Source organism: Dreissena polymorpha, chromosome 2 (genome assembly GCF_020536995.1).
Source record: "Dreissena polymorpha isolate Duluth1 chromosome 2, UMN_Dpol_1.0, whole genome shotgun sequence".
Taxonomy (NCBI): domain Eukaryota; kingdom Metazoa; phylum Mollusca; class Bivalvia; order Myida; family Dreissenidae; genus Dreissena; species Dreissena polymorpha.
This window is the reverse complement of record NC_068356.1, coordinates 36,152,500-36,174,839: the sequence shown is the minus strand read 5'-3', so window position 1 is coordinate 36,174,839 and position 22,340 is coordinate 36,152,500. Positions and strand designations below refer to the sequence as shown.

General features: G+C 34.6%; 1 protein-coding gene across 1 annotated transcript; it reads left to right on the top strand.

Annotated features, from left to right (window-relative positions):
- The first annotated feature begins 64 nt into the window (after positions 1–64).
- On the top strand, positions 65–21,905 carry LOC127866596 (arf-GAP with dual PH domain-containing protein 1-like). The gene is made up of 9 exons (XM_052407244.1): positions 65–229; positions 5,215–5,351; positions 7,559–7,650; positions 8,362–8,557; positions 9,083–9,223; positions 9,674–9,757; positions 13,681–13,812; positions 14,233–14,452; positions 16,907–21,905. Exons 1-9 carry the CDS (start codon positions 148–150, stop codon positions 16,936–16,938), a joined length of 1,116 nt encoding a protein of 371 aa, XP_052263204.1. The 5' UTR covers positions 65–147; the 3' UTR covers positions 16,939–21,905.
- The last annotated feature ends 435 nt before the right edge of the window (positions 21,906–22,340 follow it).

Sequence of the window (22,340 nt, the reverse complement as noted above, 5' to 3'; positions counted from 1 at the left end):
TTCCCTCAGTGACAATTATCTAAATACGACCATAATATCACGTGCTGGTCGAAATTCGGATAACTTTGGTTCATAACATCAATGCGGAAGGAGAAAGTAGACGGATGTTGAGAAACTGTTTCCCCTTTCTTTCCAATTTATACAAAGATGTCTGATCGAAACAGACAGGTTTTGTTCGAGATTCTTCAAAAAGATGGAAACAATCGATGTGCTGATTGTCACACTACTGGTATTTGCATTTACAAGAACTGTCGTGTATTGGAATATGTGGGTGGGGCATGTTTTGACACTTTCGTTTTGAGTGTTTTCATGATACACTATGCTTATGTATATATATATATAAATAATATAAGTTGTAAATAGGAAATTCGTCAATCTATATGTATTGAAGTTATTTTAATGATGTCACTTGCGGTCGCATTTTCATGCAGTAACCATAGCTGATGTGGGTTGACTTCACAAAGAAAGAAGTTGATACTTCTTTAAATTAAAACTTTAACCTCTTTGCACCAATACATCAGCCACAATCCTGTTGGAAGTTTCAATATTTCACATCAGTATAAGTGCATAGGAAAGACTCTGATGTTTTGGGTCAGATGGTGTAACAAAATACTTGTGTTTTAGTTGTGGAGAGTTCCAGAAAAACATCTGAAGCATATTTTCCAATCAGGTCTGCTTTAGTTATTCTGGCTTATTGGATATATAGAAACTACATGCAGGGCCTTCAATCTGTTGTTTTTAAAGCCTTAAACTGTTGCATCATCTTATAACAGAGAGAGGATTGTTCAGAACTAAGTTAATGGAAGTGTGTCTGATTCATCTAAGTTGACAGTAGACCTTGAAATAGCATGTGTTACACATTCATACATAAAGAACATATCAGGTAAAAACAGCCTGTATCATGTAGTAACAATTTAATCCACACAGAAATTTCTGTTTAATTAACAACATTTAAGTAGAAATGACAAGATACTAAAATAACTTGTTGATCAACTTTAACAATCATGATTGTAATCAACATCAACAATAGGTCTTCAAAGAACAAGGCATATCGCGACAAAAATGACTACACTATTATTTGTATAGAAAATTTAATGATGTGAAAACTGTAATGTAACCATATTTTAGTCTGAAAAACAATTTAAAAAAATCACATGACCTCTTTTTAAGAGCAAGACTTTAAAAGACATTAGCCAGGAAGTAAAAACTTTTAGTATTCAAAGGGGTAATGGAGTTCCTGCACCAACCTGTCTTCTCTCACTTCTCATTGCCTCTTTTTTTCTTGCTTTTACTTTAAAGACCGATTTAGTTTTAAAATTCCCAGGTATGTTTTAGTATATTTAACGTACCCGGGTACATGTAAGTATACTTAAGAGTACCTGGGGTACATGTAAGTAGTACCCGACTCGACCATGATCAATCGAGCTTTACTAAGTATAGTCTGAGACTTGTGTCACATTATTCTTTGGTGGTACTCACAATGAGAGACAGGATCAAGCTTCCTACTAGCGTTGTATTAATTAAATAATGTAAGCAGCTTGGCTCAACATGCCACTTTTTAAGACCACAGTACCCTAGATGACATGTTTAGTATTTCATCAAACTTGCTAGCTGCAAAGCTTTGGTAAGTGCTTGAATGTTATATTTGAGCAGTTGCAACACATTCACATTACCTGACCTCAATTTGACATTGACATAATTTTTTAAAAGACTTATTCATATGGTCAAATAAATCAATACTGACTAGGCTTCCATGAGGGAAAGCGTTTTTTAAGTGCAGGATCTTTTTTCAATAAACTGCTTCTGTTTTGTAAGTTCATATTTTACACATAAATACATTTATATAAACTGATGAAATGCCATTCAATTTATTGTGCAATAAATTATATGAAGTATTAAAATATTCCTGTTTTAATTATTAAAAAGCAGACATTTACATTGTGGTTTGATAAAGGCTGTAATGATTCTTCCTCAACACAGCATCTTGAAAGAGATTGAATTGAATTAATCTTTGGACAGACTGCTTACCAATAACAATAGGGTGCTACTCAATTGATCAACAATTTAAGCAAATACATTGTTTGCATATTTCCAAGGGACTTGCTCACATATTGGCTGAAGGATAATTACAATTTTTTAAATATATTTCACAAATAAACTATGCCTTAGCTTTCACATAAGAGAGAGAAGTGTTATGAGAAAAATGTATACCTTTATACACATATTGTTTCGTCAAATGATGTCTATGTAATCATCAATCAAAATAAGTATGCTTGTATTATGCTATTATTTCAAAATAGCTTGTATAGCAAAGCATTTTAAGTACATAGTAAAGCTCTAACCATTATTTCTTTTCTTAGTGTTGACATTGGCTCACTTCAGTTGTCATCATTGAAATATGATTATTATCAACTTGAAGATATTTTATTCTAACTGAAAGTGGTTCAATCAAAGTTATTGAGTTGTTTTAAGTTGTATCTAATTAAACTTCATGAACAAGATCAAGATACAGATTGTGATATCTGTTAACTGAGGTCTTTTACTTTAAATGCCTGATAAAATATATGTAAATATTTAAAATTGTCATCATTATCCTTTTCAGCTCTCAGCAGTTCCGCCACCACCATCATAACTCACACAATCAGAATTACCATCATCATTAACATCAAAATCATCATTTGGTCTACACAAAAATCACCCATCATTAATATGATAATCATCAACAAGCATCTTTTACATTTTCATTTTGCTAATTAAAAACAAACAATAAAAACATGTTTATATTCATCAGCATCAACAACAACAGAACATTAAAAAGTCTTTTAAATGTATTATTATTTTAATTGACACCACCAACCAATCCATGCAAATATATACATGCAATCAGTGTTTGCTTTATGGATAAATGAATTATAGACAAACATTGATTCGCACATTAGGAAAAAATTATTATTGGATTTGCACAAGCTGATGCTTGTGACAAGCAGGTAAATGCATCAGGGCAAAGACAATAGTAGCCTTTTTCTTCCTTTCAGTCCCACTCCTTCTGCCATCTTCACAACATCTATCACATGCATCAACCACAGAGACATTGTCTTTGTATGAATACCGCCGTTGCATAATTGTTTCAGTGTAACAATATTTGAGCTGTTCTCTGAGGAAAACAGGGGCTTAATGCATGTTTGTTAAGTGTTGTCAAAGATAAGCCTGTGCAGTCCACGCAGGCTAATCAGGGAAACATTTTTTGATTTAATGGATTAGTTTTTTAACGAAGTTTTTTATAAACAAAAATCCATTCTAGGCAGAAAGTGTTATCTCTGATTAGCCTGTGCATTAAGCTCCATTTTCCTAGAACAAGGCTCATTACTTTACACCTAGCACTATGAGTAAATTAAATTGTATATTTTGTGATTTTCCTTTTAATAAAAGAAAAACAACTTTTCTTTAACTACCCAGTTAACAACACTATTAGAAGCAGACTTTAACTACCGTATATGTTTGTTATATAACTATTTATACTTACAAAAGATACATATGAAGATCTTGGAGCTGTTGAAAGCTAGTTACCCAGCTTGTTTTGCTCCCTCATGTAAACCTTAGTTTTCTGATACTGCTTCCGGGACTAATACATTTCTTCCAGAGAGAATCTTTCTGGATACCACAATTTATCCAGTTTACTTTTAAATATATTAATGGAGTCACTCAGAACAATATCTTCTGGCAATTTGTTCCAGTCATTTATACACCGGTGTGGGAATGAGTTTAAACGGAGCGATTTATTGCAAAGAACTTTAACAATCTGATATATATGACCCCTGGTGATGTTGTCGTTGAAAGTTAAGAGTTTGTCAATGTCCATCTTTTCGTATCCATGTATGATTTTAAAGAGCTGAATAATGTCAAAGCGTTTTCGTCTGTAATATAGGTTTGGCAGGTTTAACAGTTTTAACCTTTCTTCATATGATAGGAGTCGTAAGCCTGGAACTATTTTCGTGCTACATCTCTGAACATTTTCTAAGACTTGGCGCATTTTCTTTGTTGTTGGGTTCCATATAGGTGAACCGTAGTCTAATATTGAGCGAATTAACGACTTGTATATACACAGAAATAAGTCTTTGTCCATATATGTAAATGTACGTTTAATCATTCCGAGCAAGCGATTTGCTTTACTAGACTTGGTTGTAATGTGTGTATCGAATTTCAGGTTTTATTGAAACAGTATCCCCAATTTGCATTCTTCACTATCAAAAGGTAGTTCAAATGTATTGTTATTGTTGTCCTTCATTTTGTAGTTGAAGTGATGATTCAGGTTTCCATACTGAATGCATTTACACTTGGATATATTAAATTTCATTAACCATTCATTACTCCATTCACATAGATTGTAGAGATCTTCTTGTAAAGAATTTTGGTCATTAACTGAATCAACTGCAGTATAAATCTTTGTGTCGTCAGCAAACATTTTTAATAGGTCGTTAACTTGGTCCGGTAAATCATTCGTATATATTACAAACAATATTGGTCCTAACACTGTTCCCTGGGGAATGCCGGAAGTAACGTTTTTCCAGTCAGATGTTTCACCATTTAGAACTACACGCTGTTTCCTGTAATGAAGCCCCTTGTGCCATTATTTCAAGCGCAAAAAATATTGGTCCAATCTAGTTTGTCACTTAAAAATCTGAATGTGTAGCCATCTTATTATACTACTTAAAGGAAACATGGACATTTTTTATTTAAAAAAACAAGATCTACTTCAGTTTCACATATTTTCATAGATTTAAGCAGCAATTTGTGGTGTACAATATATTAGCCAGTAAGAAATATTAGCATCAAATTTATATTTTGGCTTTAGGTTATACTTAAGTACAAGATGAATTATTGTAATTGCACTCATATAAAACTAATAAAACTACTAACAGAAATGCAACATAATTATCATCACTTTGTTCACCTTTACATATTAGCCACGATCTGGGGAAATGGGGCTCAATGCCAGTGCATGAAGCTTGTCCCAGATTAGTCTGTGCAGGCCACACAGGCTGACACTTTCTGCTTTAATGGAAGTTTTCATTAAAAGGAAGTTTCTTCTAAATGAAATAACAGTCTAAGCAGAAGTGTCGCCCCTGATTAGTCTGTGCAGACTTTACGCACATGCATTAAACCCCATTTTCCCAGAGCAAGACATATATCAAGTATCTCTTGTCTGGGTTACAGAGCATGTAGACTGGGCCTCATGCAACCTGGGTATCTTCCTGTGTCAGGACTGCGCAGGGATCCACCGTAGTCTGGGAGTGGACATCAGTCGCGTCAAGTCCATCAAGCTGGACTACTGGGATGATGACTTGGTCAAGGTACACGAAGCTGTCACTGAGCTTTTATATCATTAATCTGATCCTCGCTCTGGGAAAATGGTGCTTAATGCATGTGTGTTGTGTTGTCCCAGTGTTTTTGCAGTCCATACAGGCTAATCAGGGAAGATACTAATGTCTTGTTGTCTAAACTGGATTTTGGCTTAGAGGAGACTAACTTTAAACAAAAAAAATGCCCTAAAAGAGGAAAGTGTCATCTCTGATTATCTTGTGCGGACTTCAAAGGATAGTCTGGCATGCACAAACATAAACCCCTTTTTTTCCATGCCCATATGTATGTTTGAAAACTTGAGTCTGTTTTAAAAAAGAAAAGGTTATCCTGGGCATTATTATATTGTTTTAAGTGTTGAGTAACAACGTCTTAGTAACAATAGAAAATAAACTTATCAAATGTCAACTGCGGTAATTACGCTAATTTTTTCGGACACTAAGTTTTGGAACACCCCCTTTTTAGCCCAAATAATTATTTTTCCTGACTCTATATTTTTGGACATACATGTTTTTGTCCATAATTAATGACTCCAATTTTTGGACAGTATATTTTACAGTGCTATTTTACTAGATTTTTCACCTGTTTTCGCTTATCTGGGACCCTTCTATCATGGAGTTTTACCACGGATTAAAGTCATAAAACCTAGCACACAATGCCCTGAGGGCAATGGACCATAACAGTTGCGTTATTGGGTAGATTACCATGTATACCGGTAATAAACAATCTTTTCACTCAACAGCATTTGAAATGATATCGTATTCAGGAAGCAGTATGGTTGTTTGTTTTATAACGTTTTATATACCATTTCAGGTAAGAGATTGCACAGAATCGAAGTTGTATTTTTTTTAAGCAGAGAAAGGAGAGTGCAACACAATACAATTAGTGCACATTTATTAATTGGTTTTATTTCAATATAATAGTTGACAAACAACCATATGTCTCTAAATTTTCGAACACTCATACTTTTTGAATATTTTTCGTATAATTTTCAGACAAGAATTTTTTTATTATTTTATTATTTTTAAGTGTCCGAAAACTAAGGGTAATTACAGTAAATCATTTTTACAAACTTGTTAACTTGTTTAAATATTTGTGGTAGTCACAAGTTTCTTAATTGCAGGAGCAAATCTTAGACCCAGATGAAAATTAAGTAATCACGCTATAATAAACAAAACAGAAAAAACAATACTTTGATAATACAAGTTTACTTATTCTCTCATGTGAAATAATTATGGTTGCTTTTGAAAGCTTACAATTTGATTGAATGATTACATTTTAAACTGGAAATTAAGCGGTATAATGTTGTACATAAGTATATAAAATTAAGTTATCATTTCAGAGACATCATTGTGATGTTACTTTTTATGCCCCCGGTAGGGTGGCATATAGCAGTTGAACTGTCCGTCAGTCAGTATGTCAGTCTGTCTGTCCGTCCGTCCGAAAAAAAACCTTTGACGTTGGCCATAACTTTTACAATATTGAAGATAGCAACTTGATATTTGTCATGCATGTGTATCTCATGAAGCTGCACATTTCATGTGGTGGAAGTTCAAGGTCAAGGTCATTCTTCAAGGTCAAAGGTAAAAAAATAAAATTATTTCAAAGCGGCGCAGTAGGGGGCATTGTGTTTCTGACGAACACATCTCTTGTCTTTATCAATGTCTAGTGTTTAAGACTTAGTTTATGAGCCTCTTTTTGGGACAACTGTGCTTGATGCATTTGAATAAAGTGTTGTCACTGATTAGCTTGTACAGTTTGCGCAGTCTAACCAGGGACAAAACTTTCTGCTTTTATGGGATTTTTTGTTTAAAGGATGTCTCGTCTAAATAAAAATCCAGTTTTGGTGGAAATTATCATCCCTGAACTGCACAGGCTAGGCTGGGATGACACTTAACCCTTTCAGTGCGGGAATCGAATTTTGAAGGCCTGTGCAAACAGTTTGGATCCAGATGAGACGCCACAGAACGTGGCGTCTCATCAGGATCCAAACTGTTTGCTATTCTGATAGTATTCTTTGAAAAAAATCGAAGAAAATGCTAATTTTTGAAATTTAGCAGACAACATTTTAGCAGACGACAAATTTCCCAGCATGCAAAGGGTTAAGACACATGCATTAAGCCCAGATTTTCCAGAGTGAGATTTATATAAACTGTGCTTCTTTTTTTATTCCAATGGAAATTGCAATTCTGTACTTCAGAAAATGGCGGAGGCTGGCAATGAGAATGTGAATAAATACTACGAACAACATCTTCCTAAGTATTACAGAAGGCCCTCCAAGTCAGACAAAGAGTAAGGGTTCCTCTGCTCTCTCTTTTGTTCTCCAAGATGGTAAAGAATATGAACCTTGCTCTTGGAACATGGGCCTAATGCATGTTTGAACTGCACAGTCAAATCTGGGAAGACACTTCCCAAATGCATTAAGCCTCATTACAGCATAGTGAGGCTCTTATGTACTCATGAATAAAGGACAGCCTTGGTCAGTTTTAGAAAGATTAGTTCTATAGAAGATGTTATGAAGAGACAGTGTAGGAATAGTATAGCATATAACTATATCTCCATAGAAATATTGTAGGGAAAGTATGTCTTAAATTTTTATTTCTTAAGCATTATAAAAAAAAAAAAATTCACAATTCACCTTTTCTAAACTGAGGCTATCCGCAATATGATCAAGTCAAAGAACTGGTAGAAGTATTTTATTTAACTGCTATTGAATGGTAAAATATCCGAAACAGCTTGCATTAGTCAAATGCATTCTCCCTAGAGGTTCTAATCCATGCAAATTCAGCATCGTGGTCTGTTAAAAGAGAAAATACTGTGTTGCTTAAATGTTAAGTGAGGCTCATTATGTAAAAACATTTCTGCTTTTGAGAGTTCAATTTATCACGGCACTTTTAGGCTTTTTAGAGTTCAATTCATCATTCCACTTTTAGGCTTTTTAGAGTTCAATTCATCATTCCACTTTTAGGCTTTTTAGAGTTCAATTCATCATTCCACTTTTAGGCTTTTGAGAGTTCAATTTATCAAGGCCAAGTATGAGAGGAAGGAGTTTGTGTATCCAGACAAACAGGCCCCCTATAGCGCAAACAAGAAGGAGGGTCTCCTCATGAAGAAGGGAAAGGATCGCAAGGATTTCTTCCCTAGAAACTTTGTGGTCAACTCCTTGGACAACAGTATTCAGTATTACAATAAGACACAGGTATACCTGAGCAATTGTGTGGCAGTGATTCACTGAAAGGTCTTCTTGGAAATTATAAATGAGCCTAGCTGTTTGTAAATGAGTGGAATGAATGTGCATGAAGTATCATCCAAGATTAAATTGTGCAGTCAGCACAGTCTAATCAGGGGCGACACTTTCCCCTTTTATTGTTTTTTTTTCTTTAAAGGAAAATCTCATTCCTGATTTGCCTTTGTAGGCTAATCTGGGATGACACTTTACACAGATGCATTAAACCCCCTTTTCCCAAAATGAACCTTAAACATTTATGAGGTTAATGTAGCAAGTTGGGATGCTATATGTTTTTTTTAAATATCCTGCTCTAGCAAATTAATGCATATAGTGCCATGTAAATCAATGGTAAACAATTAATAAGATTAAATATTTGCATAATCAACACAATTAAGTTAGCACAAAATTGACCCTTACAGACATGTCATCCAAGATATTTTGCTTGCTTGATGATAGAGTGGCCAGTCTTTTAGACCAGTGTGATATATTTTTCAGTTGATTGAATCCATACCTCTTGATGATGTGAATGTAGTCCTAGTGTCGGACAAGGCTCGCGAGAAACAGAATTGCTTTCAGATTTCCTATCCAAAGGGAAAATCAACCCGCCATATCTTTGTAAGCTGTGAAGACCCCAAGGTAAATATAGCTAAAATAGTATAAATCAGTATAACCTTATACCTATTAAAATAATGATACTATGGTTGATATTGAAGGAATTTTAATTTTTAGTTAATTCTGAAATGTTTAAGTAAACTTTGCTACCAGGTTCATTTGTGCATGAATCAATGATTGAAACATATGGCTTTGTCTGCAGTTATATGGTATCAGTCAGTATTTGAGTCCCTCTGTGGGAAAACCAGACTTAATGCATGTACATAGTGTCATCCAAAATAAGCCTGTTGAGTCTGCACCAAAATTACGCTAATAAGGGAAGACACTTTCCGCTTACATGGAATAAAAAAGGAAGTTTCTAAGTGAAAATCCAGTTTTGGCGGGAAGCGTCAGCCCTGATCAGCCAGTGGAGACTGCACAGGGTAATCTGGGTCGACACTTTTTCCTCATTGTGTGGGTTTATGTGTTGAACAGGAGGCGGTGGAGTGGTACACGGTCATTCGCAGCGCCAAGTGGGACAGACGTCGCCTGGCCTTCCCAGCCATGAGTGAGGACGAGGTACATAGGTTGCCGTAGGAACAAAATTTTATGCATTTGAGCTCCTCTCTCCAAAAATGGGACTAAATGTTTTTGCTTAAAGTGTCCCCACAGAATAGCCGGTGCAGTCTGCACAGGCTAACAGGGACAACACTTAAATCCGCATATACTGGATTTTTTTTACGAAGTATGTGAGAACTTCTTATTTATAAGTATAAAATATGGGTCTATTTGGTTCAGGTAGATATCACTGATGCTTAAAAAAGCTGTTATAAATTCATAACTATAGTAAGGAAGGAGATATCCTGCTGAAATTTTGTATGAAGGTAGTGCATGCGGCATCAAAAATGTTGTTGTGGTCAATGACTTATTTTGTATTGGTCACAATATATTGAAAAACAGTTTCCTCTTACTTACTTGAGTTTGGGCGGAGATTCTGCACTGAATTTGTGTGTGTAGGTAGCTTGCATGTAGACCAAGTTTGTGATTGCATTTGGGGTCGCTTAGGGCAAGATCAAGGAAACTGTTAACAAAAGTAGAAAAAATGTTTCTGGTAAATAGCTTGAGTTTGGGAGAGGTTATTGCACTATATTTTTGTCTGAAGGTTGTCTATGTCACTAAAATATGTTTTTAAAATGGTTTCAGATCAGTAAAAGGTTTTGATGAAGATTGCTGAAACTTTGTGTGTAGGTAGCTGACATTTGCACCTAGCTTGGGATTCTATTTGTGACCAGTTGGGTCAATATCAAGGTCACTGTTTCTTATAATAGAAACAGTTTCTTTTTAATAAATGTTATTTAAAAAAGGAAAACTGATTTCTGCTAAGTTTCCAAAATCTGGTATTTTTGCATGGGCATATTTCTTGTATCATATGAATGTTGATGGTGTGTTGTGTTGCTTCAATAGCATAGCTATGTTGTTTGCTTTAATCACACAAAAAATTCAAAATTCAAAGTTCAGGTGATATAGGCATCTTGTAGCCTTTGAATGATTTTGAGGATTTTCATGAAACTTCATACATCAATCTTATGTTAAAGTTATTGAGACAATATGCAGAAGGTTAGAGTAAGTCACACTGACTCAAGGTGACTGTCATAACCAAAGGTAAAAAAATTGAGACTTTATTATTAGTGTCTGTTCCACACCTCCTATACTCTTTGAAGGATTTTGATTAAACTTCGCTAAAATGTTTAAGTTATTGAGACAATGTGCAGAAGGCATGGGTCAGTCAAGTTGGCTCAAGTTCAAGGTCATGCTTTAAGGTTAAATTTGTGAGCTTTAATTGTCTGCTTGATATATCTTTAGGCCTTTTCCACTCCATTTTGGGAATTTTGTATCGTGAAAAATCCCATTTTTGGGGAAAAAAATAATCGCAAAACTAGCTAAATTGGGAAAAATAATCGCATGTAAATAGTGTTTCTTCTATTTCAAAAAAGCCTTTAACTGGTGAATAACGACTATATTGTAACCATATTATTAAAATTTTACAAAATATTATAAACATTTGTGATAAGTGTACATTACCATGCCTATGTTAATAAAATATAAATTGGGCATAATGCATGCATGTTTAAAAATTTAGGACTGCTTTAATGCCTTAAAATAACAAGAATATCAAAGTTATTATGCCCCCCTTCGAAGAAGAGGGGGTATATTGCTTTGCACATGTTGGTCTGTCGGTCGGTCTGTCAATCGGTCCGTCCACCAGGTGGTTTCCGGATGATAACTCAAGAACGCTTGGGGCTAGGATCATGAAACTTCATAGGTACATTGATCATGACTCGCAGATGACCCCTATTGATTTTGATGTCAGTAGGTAAAAGGTCAAGGTCATGGTGACCCGAAATAGTAAAATGGTTCCGGATGATAACTCAAGAACGCTTAGGCCTAGGATCATGAAACTTGATAGGTAGATTGATCATGACTCTCAGATAACCCCTATTGATTTTAAGGTCACTAGGTCAAAGGTCAAGGTCACAGTGACCCAAAATTGTAAAAAAGTTTCTGGATGATAACTAAAGAACGCTTATGCCTAGGATCATGAAACTTCGTAGGTAGATTGATAATGGCTGGCAGATGACCCCTATTGATTTTCAGGTCACTAGATGAAAGGTCAAGGTCACGGTGAACTGAAATAGTAAAATGGTTTCAGGATGATAACTCAAGAACGCTTATGCCTAGGATCATGAAACTTCATATGTACATTGATCATGACTGGCAGATGATCCCTTTTGATTTTCAGGTCACTGGGTCAAAGGTCAAGGTCACGGTGACCCGAAATAGTAAAATGGTTTCCAGATGATAACTCAAGAATGCATATTCCTAGGATCATGAAACTTGATAGGTACATTGATCATGACTCACAGATGACCCCCTGTTGATTTTCAGGTCACTAGGTCAAAGGTCAAGGTCACGGTGACCTGAAATAGTAAAATGGTTTCCGGATGATAACTCAAGAACGCTTATGCCTAGGATCATGAAACTTCATATGTACATTGATCATGACTCGCAGTTGACTCCTATTGATTTTCAGGTCACTAGGTCAAAGGTCGAGGTCACGGTGACCCAAAATAGTAAAATGGTTTCCAGATGATAACTCAAGAATGCTTATTCCTAGGATCATGAAACTTGATAGGTAGATTGATCATGACTCGCAGATTACCCCTGTTGATTTTCAGGTCACTAGGTCAAAGGTCAAGGTCACGGTGACCCGAAATAGTAAAATGGTTTCCGGATGATAACTCAAGAACGCTTATGGCTAGGATCATGAAAATTCATATGTACATTGATCATGACTGGCAGATGACCCCTATTGATTTTCAGGTCACTAGGTCAAAGGTCAAGGTCACAGAGACAAAAAACATATTCACACAATGGCTGTCACTACAACGGAGAGCCCATATTGGGGGCATGCATGTTTTACAAACAGCCCTTGTTTTATAACACAATTACTCACAAATGAATCGATCTATAATCAATTTCAGATATGAACAAAAATAATCTTATGTCGCATCTTGTTGAATTTCGGAAATCATTTATAACGATCTTCGTTTATTACTAGGAATATTTCTTTGCATTCTCATTCTTACCTCACCAGATGTTGTTTGTTTTTCTTTTTGCTTGTTTAAAAGGGACGAAATTGTTGGCATATTTTTAAAATCTTTTTTTTCTTATTTTGGCAACGTAATATTTGCTGTTCTGAGACGCCATTTTGATGATTAATGATTACCTGCCATTATATCGCAGTATTGATCGATATAAAGCCGGGCTCAAAACATGCGGGTTTCCCCAATATTAAGTTTGCGGAATAAGGTAACGTTATTTTGCGCATTTTAGCGGCCAAAAAAAATCAACCTTGCAATCGTTGGATGTTGGAATTGGGAATTTTGTGTTTCAATTGGGAAAAAATCAACCAGATTTGCATTGGGAATGGGGCCTATATTCGGACCCGTGGCATAGGGTGGAAAAGGCCTGATCTTAAACCATAAAATATTGGTCAGAATGGAAGACTGCTTTTCGGTTGTAAAATATTTTTCACAGAGAAAGCCTCATGTTTACCTTTGAACAAATTTAGAAGCCATCGCCAACTTGGTTGCTACTGTTTAAATTTTGTATATGTGTAAAATCTACATAGATTTTAATTACTACAAATCCTGTTAATTAGAGGTTCATGTTAAACCCTTCACCACTCACATACGCGCTTGAACACGTTTGAAGTCCCTTAAAAAATCAATAAAAAATAAAGACCTTTCTTTCTAGTTTCAAGTTTTTAAGGCTTAGTTTCCAACCTTTAGATACCAATGAGCAGCAAACAGCATAAAACCTGAACAGCCTGTGAGTCACTGGAAAGTTGTTCTGATTTTATGTAGGTTGCATAAAGCAATTTTAGCTGAACTTCTGAGTGGGAAATGTTTAAGGTTGAAAGTATGCTTTGCCACTTGCAGTTGGCCAAGGATTTAACCACAGACTTTGGGTGTGAGGGCTGGCTGAACAAGCGCGGGCCCAACATGGAGCCCTACAAGAGGAGGTGGTTCACCCTGGACCGCAGGAAACTCATGTACCATTCAGAACCCTTGGTGAGGCATGGGCCGTTATAGACTGTGCGTAATGTATGCCCGTGAAGTGGCATCTCAGATGAGCCTGTGCAGTCTGTTTTAGAAGAGACTTCTTATAAACGAAACACTCCATAAAAGTGTAAAGTGCTGTTACTGACTATCCTGTTCAAATTGTACAGGCAAATCAGGGTCAATACTTTATCCGCATGCATTAAGCACAGATTTCCCAGGTTGATACTCATTTATAGATTCTTAACTAGATTCCATTTTGTTTGCATTAAACTGCTACACTAGGTTTCCATGTGCCTATATATTTCAATTATTTAACATAAAACAACAGAACATTGAAGAGAAGGTTTAACAATTAGTCTGCTTTTTTGATGTATACAGAAATAATGTAACGTTACTTATTTTAAACATTTTTTAAAATACTTTTTATAGGCTGCCATTCCAAAGGGTGAGATGTATATTGGCTACAAAGATGTTGGCTATTCTGTGGAGAACAATAATACTCGAGGTAAGGGTGACCCCCTGGAGTTCCTGCTGAAAACCCCAGACCGTGACTACTTCCTGAAAGCAGAGACCTCGGAGGACAAGGATCGGTGGATCGATGTTCTAACGTCAATCATCTCCACCCAACCCTCTCAGGCTGATATTAAGTGTGAGTACATATGGGCAAACATATCAGATTTGTGCATACAAGTGTCATTCTGTGAAAACTGTACTTAATGCATGTGGGTACAGTGTCATTACAGATTAGCCTTTGTAGTATGCACAGGCTAATCTGGGAAGACTTTTAGGCCTTATTTGGACTTTGGCTATGAAGAGACTTTCTTTTACATGAAAAAACCCTTAAAAGCGAAAAGTGCTGTCCCTGATTAGGGTGTGGGGACTGCACAGGCTAATCTGGGACGATACTTTACGCACATTCATTAAACCCAGTCTTTCCTAAACGCGGCTCATACTGTTATACATGGGACACTTGCTGATGTAGCCAGGCCCATTGAGCTCAGTTTGTAGAATGAGTTCAGTTAACAAAATATGTGGTAACAGGAATATTAACTTGTTGTGATTTGCAATAACAGATAATTTACTGGTAAGAGGAATATTATCGTGTTAAGGTTTACATTAGCAAGAAAATGTAACTGACGTCACATGGTCACAAGCTCATTTAGTTAAATAATAAAATATCTTACAGAAATATTGTGTAAACAGTATCTGTACATTCAGATAAATATTGCAACAAATAAAAAAGTAGGGTAACTCGTCCTTGAGTCGGACATGTTCACGTTTTAAGTCTTTAATTACAAGCTTTGCGATCAAAGTCGTGACTCAGCTTGTGTAGGCTTTAAGTATCATATCATATGCAACTATTTTTCAAATAATTATTTGGTTCCCAGCTTATGTTCATCGAAAAATAGTTTATTTACAATACCCAGTGATATTGCCGATGAGTCGGACACATTCGCCCTTATCACAGCCACATATTTGTATTTAGCATTTATTTGGTTCTCCAGTCCCTATGTTTATACAAATTAAAAATTTCTCAGTTACAGACCTGTGTTGAATTTTTAAGTTTATTATTTTGTCAAAATGTTGGCCAAAATAAGTTATAACAAGAGGACAAATGACATGGTCACTTTTACTGTCTATCCCAACTTTACAACGGAACCATTAAAAGCACTGGGGGTGACAAAGAAAAGTACAAATATACAAAGATAAAACGTTTTATTATTCTTGTTGTTTGTCAGCTAAGATATTCATTGAGTCGTATTAATTAGAATGAATATAAGGTTAATTCTCATGCATATGCCTCTGCCAGTAGGTAAAGTCATGTTCGCCGTTAGGGTTGATTGCGTTTGTCTCAAGGGCTAATTGAGTTATAACACATTTTTTGCTGTAAAATCTATACAATGGAGCGAACCACTGTAAACGACCTTTCATTATTACAGAAAAAGGGAATGTTTTCAACATCAAGTCATTTGTGAATGCTGTGAAACATATCTGACCAATACGCCGATGGAACAAAGATGATGGATAATTGAAAGTTCTGAATTTACCGTCACCAGAACTTATTAATACTGTTACGAATCCAAATTCATTGCGAGATAATATTTGATTACATTGTATTTCGAATTTTTAACCAGATTTTCCATAGGAAAAAATTGGTTATTAGATTGGCGAATCTTGGCGGGCTGGCGGGCGGAACAAGCTTGTCCGGGCCATAACTTTGTCGTTCATTGTGAGATTTAAAAATCATTTGGCACATTTGCCCACCATAATTGACGGTGTGTCACGCGAAAGAATTACATCGATATCTCCAAGGTCAAGGTCACACTTTGAGTTCAAAGGTCAAAAATGGCCATAAATGAGCTTGTCCGGGCCATAACTATGTTATTCATTGTGATATTTTAAAATCATTTGGCACATTTGTTCACCATCATTGGACGTTGTGTCGCTCAAAAGAATTACATTGATATCTCCAAGGTCAAGGTCACACTTTGAGTTCAAAGGTCAAAAATGGCCATAAATGAGCTTGTCCGGACCATAACTATGTCATTCATTGTGAGATTTTAAAATAATTTAGCACATTTGTTCACCATCATATGGATGGTGTGTCACACAAAAGAATTACGTCAATATCTCCAAGGTCAAGGTTATCACAACTAATAATATATTTATTTTGAAACAAAGGGAGTTAATTATAAACAATCAGTTCAGTTTGACTTGTCTCCCTTTATCAGATTTTATTTCAAATTGAAAACCTGGTTTTGTGACCATTTTGTCCCTTGTTATTTATTTTGAGTATGAAGGGTAGTGTCCATTATCACTTCACATATCATGGAAAGCAAAATTGATCCATGCAAACTACAAACTAGCAGCTTTAAAGTCATGGATATATGGCTTATTGTGTATATTTTATTATAGTTAAAGTTTCAATGTAAGTTAAAGAAAGATAATCTGTGTAAGTTTTAGATATTCAATGATAATTAGCAGGTTTATGCTTGGTGTAGTTTGCAGATATAATTACACATAATGCAAATATTATTGACACATTTTAAGATGTTAGGATGGAGGTGTGTCATTATTTAAAACAACTTTCTTCTTGTTCCAGTGTATACTGGTATGGTGCGGAGCGGGCGGTGAAAATCGCATCATTTCCCTAGCAACGGACTTCATGTTTGTCACTCTACACTTAGTACACAGATGTATGCACGCACACATTTCTGCTGAGAAATGTTTGGACTCATAAAATATGACTGTTATATTATTTGTTATGCAATAGCTTTGGTGTGAGACCGCAAACCAAGTGTTCTTTTAAGCTTTTTAATTATATTTATATTTATAAGAACAAAGTTATACACTGATGTATCTTGTATTTGTTATGAATGTTTCCAATAATTTACTGTGTATGTCTTAAAAGCGGATTGTTTCTGATTGATATGGTTGTTTTCTAGAACATTCCTTCTAAATGCCATAGGAATGTTTCCAGTATGTATCAAAAGCAAAGCACATTATTGTTGCATGCAAACTATGTGACATACTTAGTGAATCAAAACATGTTAACAACCGGTGAAAATATTAATAAGTGCAAGTTTTTTGTTGATCGTATTAAACTTGTTCATCACATACCATAGACTTTATCTTACCGGGTACAAATATGCGTAGAATGTATTGATTGAAGCAAAAGATATTTGATGAAAAGTAAAAGTAATGCAACTCTACATAAAAATTCTGTGAAGAATAATAATTAAGCTTTTTATTTTACTCATTTAAGTGACAGTTTATAGCTATATATGGGAAGAATCGTAAGAAAACGTATTTTTATTGAGGATATCACTGAAAATCTGGTTGAAGTTGGTTGAAAACAAACAATATAGTGATTTTTATTTTGGGGTTGAGTACGTTAAAGTACGAAAATGACCTAATTAATATTCATGATTCAACAGTAAATTTCAAACATAAACAAAATTGCGGATACGGGCGAATTTAGCGGAGAGAAGGTAAGAACAAATGCAAATACATCTGTTACAGACGGAAACTGAGTTGCAACGATACGTTTTTGCTAAATCCATGTATTTATCTTCCATATGCTAATAATGTTTAGGGAAAGCTAAATATAGTTATAATTTGTATAACTCGAGACGCTGCAATGATTTTCGCCTATTGCATGTATTTATGAATATTTATATAATATTATTTTATTGACCAGGTTTTCGATGTCAACCTCCATAAAAAATATATTTCAATGAATTTTTGTAAAGTTTATTTCTCGCTATACGATTTATATGCAAAACAACGTTCTATTCTGCGAACTGTCACTTTAAATTTATTTGATATGTTTTGTTTATATGATGTTGTATCATTTTATTTCTTTCAAAGTGTTTTACAGAAATAGTTTATCTGGTATAAACTCACTGTTATTGTTGGTATGGTGCTGTTAGCCGTTTTACCTTGGTACACTTATTTCTATGAACTAATACATCAAAGTGCATTTAAAAATCGAAGAAATAGTTTGCATTTTCATATGCCATTATACTTTTCCTTGTACATATTTGTAACATTATAATCATTCTTTAATTTGAAGATTCAATTCCATTATTGATATTGGATTGAACAAATTCATCATGATATGTTATGATTACACTTAAAATATGTTTTTTCTTGGTAAATATTTTTCCTGGGAACATATATTCAAGAAATTCTCAAAAGGGAAAGAGAAAAATCGCTACAAAACAACAACAATAAGAATCTAGATTTAATAAAACATCTGACTAAGTAAGATGTTTTTGCTGTGTTACTCTAAAAGATGTACTAAATCTTTCTATTGGTAATGATTTTTAAGATAAAAATTACCAAAATAAAAAAGAATTTAGTCGAAACACACTCACTATCAATTAATAAACAGTATTTTCTTTATTTTTTATTTGCAAATGGTATTATGAGAAATTGTATATAAGAAAATTGATGTGTTCGAGAACTTATTTTTCTACTTATATATCTGTAATAATATATTTAAGTATTTTTTATACATATAAGTATTCTCATACATTTATATATAGCTAAAAAGCTGAGCATGTATTTAGAAAAAATTAAAACCTCTATTTACACTTTCCTTTAGTTTATTTGTAATAGCTAACATAATAGTTTTGATAGAAAAATAGAACTCTATGTATTTTTATGCTTCTGTATATATTTATGTTGTTCTTAATGCAGCAGTAAGCAACTCACTTGTCCTTACTTAGCACCTACATCCTGCTGGATTGTCTTGACTTATACTGCATTGTTTGTTAGTGATTGTCAAAATAACATGTCACTCATATTCACTTTTGAAGACAGACAATGTCACAGGCAAACCTTTGTCTTGAGGTCAAAGATCAACCATACAGATCAAGGTCACACATATATAAGTCAGAGACTAAGTATAGCTATTATACAGTTTGTTTAGAATTGTTTATCACACAAATATAAAATAACTTGCCACAAGTGATTACTGTGGTTATAGCATTTCCTGTGTGACACTGTATGCCATGTGTGTCTGGCTGAAAGGTCAAGGTCAAATGTAAATGTCAAATATGGCCTTGAAATAGTTTGTCTGATGTGCAACTTCACATATTAGGCAAAATTGAAAAAAGATGACACAAACAAGCACTGTGTGCAGTAGGTAAGTTATGCACACAATCTGTGTCCATGTCTTAAGGGTCATGGTCAATAAGGTCAGATATGGGCATTCTACAGTTTTTTCTTGATTATCTAATATGACATGGACAATAAAATGAATCATGACATTTAGTGTTGGCCCTTTGTCAGTGTTTAAACATGTGTTGTGGAGTCTGTGTTGCTTACTAACGATACATTGGAGCTACTCTCTGTGAAATAGGGCTTACTTCATGTGCAGAAAGTCTCTTCCCAGATAAGACTGTTCAGTTTGCTTAGGCTAATCAGGGAGGACACTTTCTTATTTTGGAAGTTGTTGTTGAAAGAAAGTCTTTTCTAAACAAAAATCCAGTTAAGGGGGAAATTTCACCCCTGATAAGCCTGTACAGATTGCCCTGTCCAATCTGAGACGATTCTTCACGCACATGCATTAAGCCCACTTGTCCCAGAGCACAGCTAATTGTTATTGTGGACCATAATTAACACCAACATTCCTGATTGATTTCAGGTCTATCATCTACACACCATTCAAGTGTTGTAACAAGATGTTTCCATTAAAACATTCAAGTTCATCTGAAGGGCTAAGTGAATTGTCAATCTAATTTTGTTGATTGGTTGATACTGAACTTCCTAGTTGATGTAACATCGGTATGTTATCAGTACTGGTAACTGTTAATGCTTAAAGCTTGTTTTCATAAGCATAATATTGCAGATTAATGTGATTTTTTTAACTTTGATTTGAAACAAATAAGGTGCTTTTTATTTTTTCTCCTTATTGGAAATAGGTAATATCCGTGGCTGAAAGATTTATATTACTACAAATGAGGGTCGTAAATAAAAATCTTCTATCTGCTTCCATATCCCAAGTGCAATAACACTGTATTATGTGAATTTGGACAAAGACATCAAACTTGGAAACAATATAATTTTGGTGATTAGCTCAAACAAAACTGTTCATTTCAAGTTTTGAATGTATTTTTGTAAAATTATTTTAATATTTTTAGTAAAATGAGCACTTTTCCATGACTTTATTTAACAGTGATTGTATTGTTATCATTTTAACTATTTAAAACTTGGTTCATGCGCACACGAAGGCACTTATATATTTTCATGATTTAAAAAAAAATCAACTTTAAAGTAAAGCCAATATGTGGTTATATATGCAAGTGCCTATTTTACAAATAATGTGTCAAAATTAATCAATACAACAGGTAAAACGGAATATAATAATTTTTTGAAAAAACTGTTTATAACAAGACGTCTTATTCCAACTGCACATAATAGTGTGTTGATTATATTTACAAGCCACCCTCACATAATCTGCCCTCCTCAGACAGTTGTCCATGTACAAATTTCCTGTAGCAATAACCAATTTGTGTTCCTTTCATATTGTTTTTGACTGTTTTAAAAGAACTTTTTACAGTTTTTCATACTTCATAATTTTGTTTTTCAATATTTTGATAAATTGTGTTAGATTTATGTATGTGTGTTTAAGTTTAAGTTTTTTATGCCCCCCGTAGGGTGGCATATAGCAGTTGAACTGTCCGTCAGTCAGTATGTCAGTATGTGTGTATGTAAGTCTGTCCGTCCGTCCGAAAAAAAACACTTTAACGTTTGCCATAACTTTTTCAATATTGAAGATAGCAACTTGATATTTGGCATGCATGTGCATCTCACAGAGCTGAACATTTAGAGTGGTGAAAGGTGAAGGTCAAGGTCATCCTTCAAGGTCAAATGTCTCATATATGGCGTCTGTCCGTCCAAAAACTTAAACATTGGCCATAACTTTTTCACTATTGAAAATAGCAACTTGATATTTGGCATGCATGTGTATCTCATGAAGCTGAACATTTTGAGTGGTGAAAGGTAAGGTCAAGGTCATCCTTCAAGGTCAAATGTAAAATAATGGTGTCTGTCCGTTCAAAAACTTTAACATTGGCCATAACTTTTTGTAATATTGAAGATAGCAACTTGATATTTGGCATGTATGTGTATCTCATGAAGCTGCACATTTTGAGTGGTGGAAGTTCATGGTCAAGGTCATCCTTCAAGGTTAAAGGTATTTTTTATTTTTTTTTATTTCAAAGCGGCGTGCTCATGAAGCTGCACATTGTGAGTGGTGGAAGTTCAAGGTCATCCTTCCAGGTCAAAGGTAAGAAAAATAAAAATAAAATTTTTCAAAGCGGCGCATTAGGGGGCATTGTGTTTCTGATGAACACATCTCTTGTTTCATTTTGCATTGTTTTTAAATTATTTTTAAAAGGCGTGTAAAGTACACATACTTATTAGTTTTATGATTGCAAATTCTTTTTAAATTATGCTGGTTTTAAGAGAAATATGTTATCCTATACCTCTTGATATTACACACTTTGTTTTAAGGTTAAACTATGACCTAAGTTTCAGATGGCTACAATGTGTAGTGAGACCTTTTGTAAAATAAACAAAATGTGTTCTTTCTTGTATCTTAATACAAATGGTCTTTTTAAAATTGTTGAAAAAATTACTCAAATTTTGACTTGATAACACTCCACAAAATGTACCCTAACGTTAACATTTGCTCGTAAACACTCTAGAGGCCACATTTCTTGTCCCATCTTCATGAAACTTGGTCAGAAGCTTTGTCCCAATAAAATCTCGGCCAAGTTCGAAACTGGGTTGTGCCGGGTCAAAAACTAGGTCATTAGGTCAAAAAAAAGAAAAACCTTGTAAACACTGTAGAAGTCACATTTCATGCCCAATCTTCATGTAACTTTGTCAAAATGTTTGTCTTAATGATATCTTGGTTGAGTTCAAAAGTGGTTCCGATCCGTTGAAAAACATGGCTGCCAGTGGGCAGGGCAGTTTTCCTTATTTGGCTATGGAGAAACCTTGTAAGTTGGTCAAAACATTGG

Coding starts and splice junctions, on each gene's coding strand:
- LOC127866596 (XM_052407244.1), top strand. CDS start 148: ATGTCTGATCGAAACAGACAGGTTTTGTTCGAGATTCTTCAAAAAGAT. Junction 230..5,214: donor TGCTGATTGTCACACTACTG/GTATTTGCATTT, acceptor TCTGGGTTACAG/AGCATGTAGACTGGGCCTCA. Junction 5,352..7,558: donor GGGATGATGACTTGGTCAAG/GTACACGAAGCT, acceptor TCTGTACTTCAG/AAAATGGCGGAGGCTGGCAA.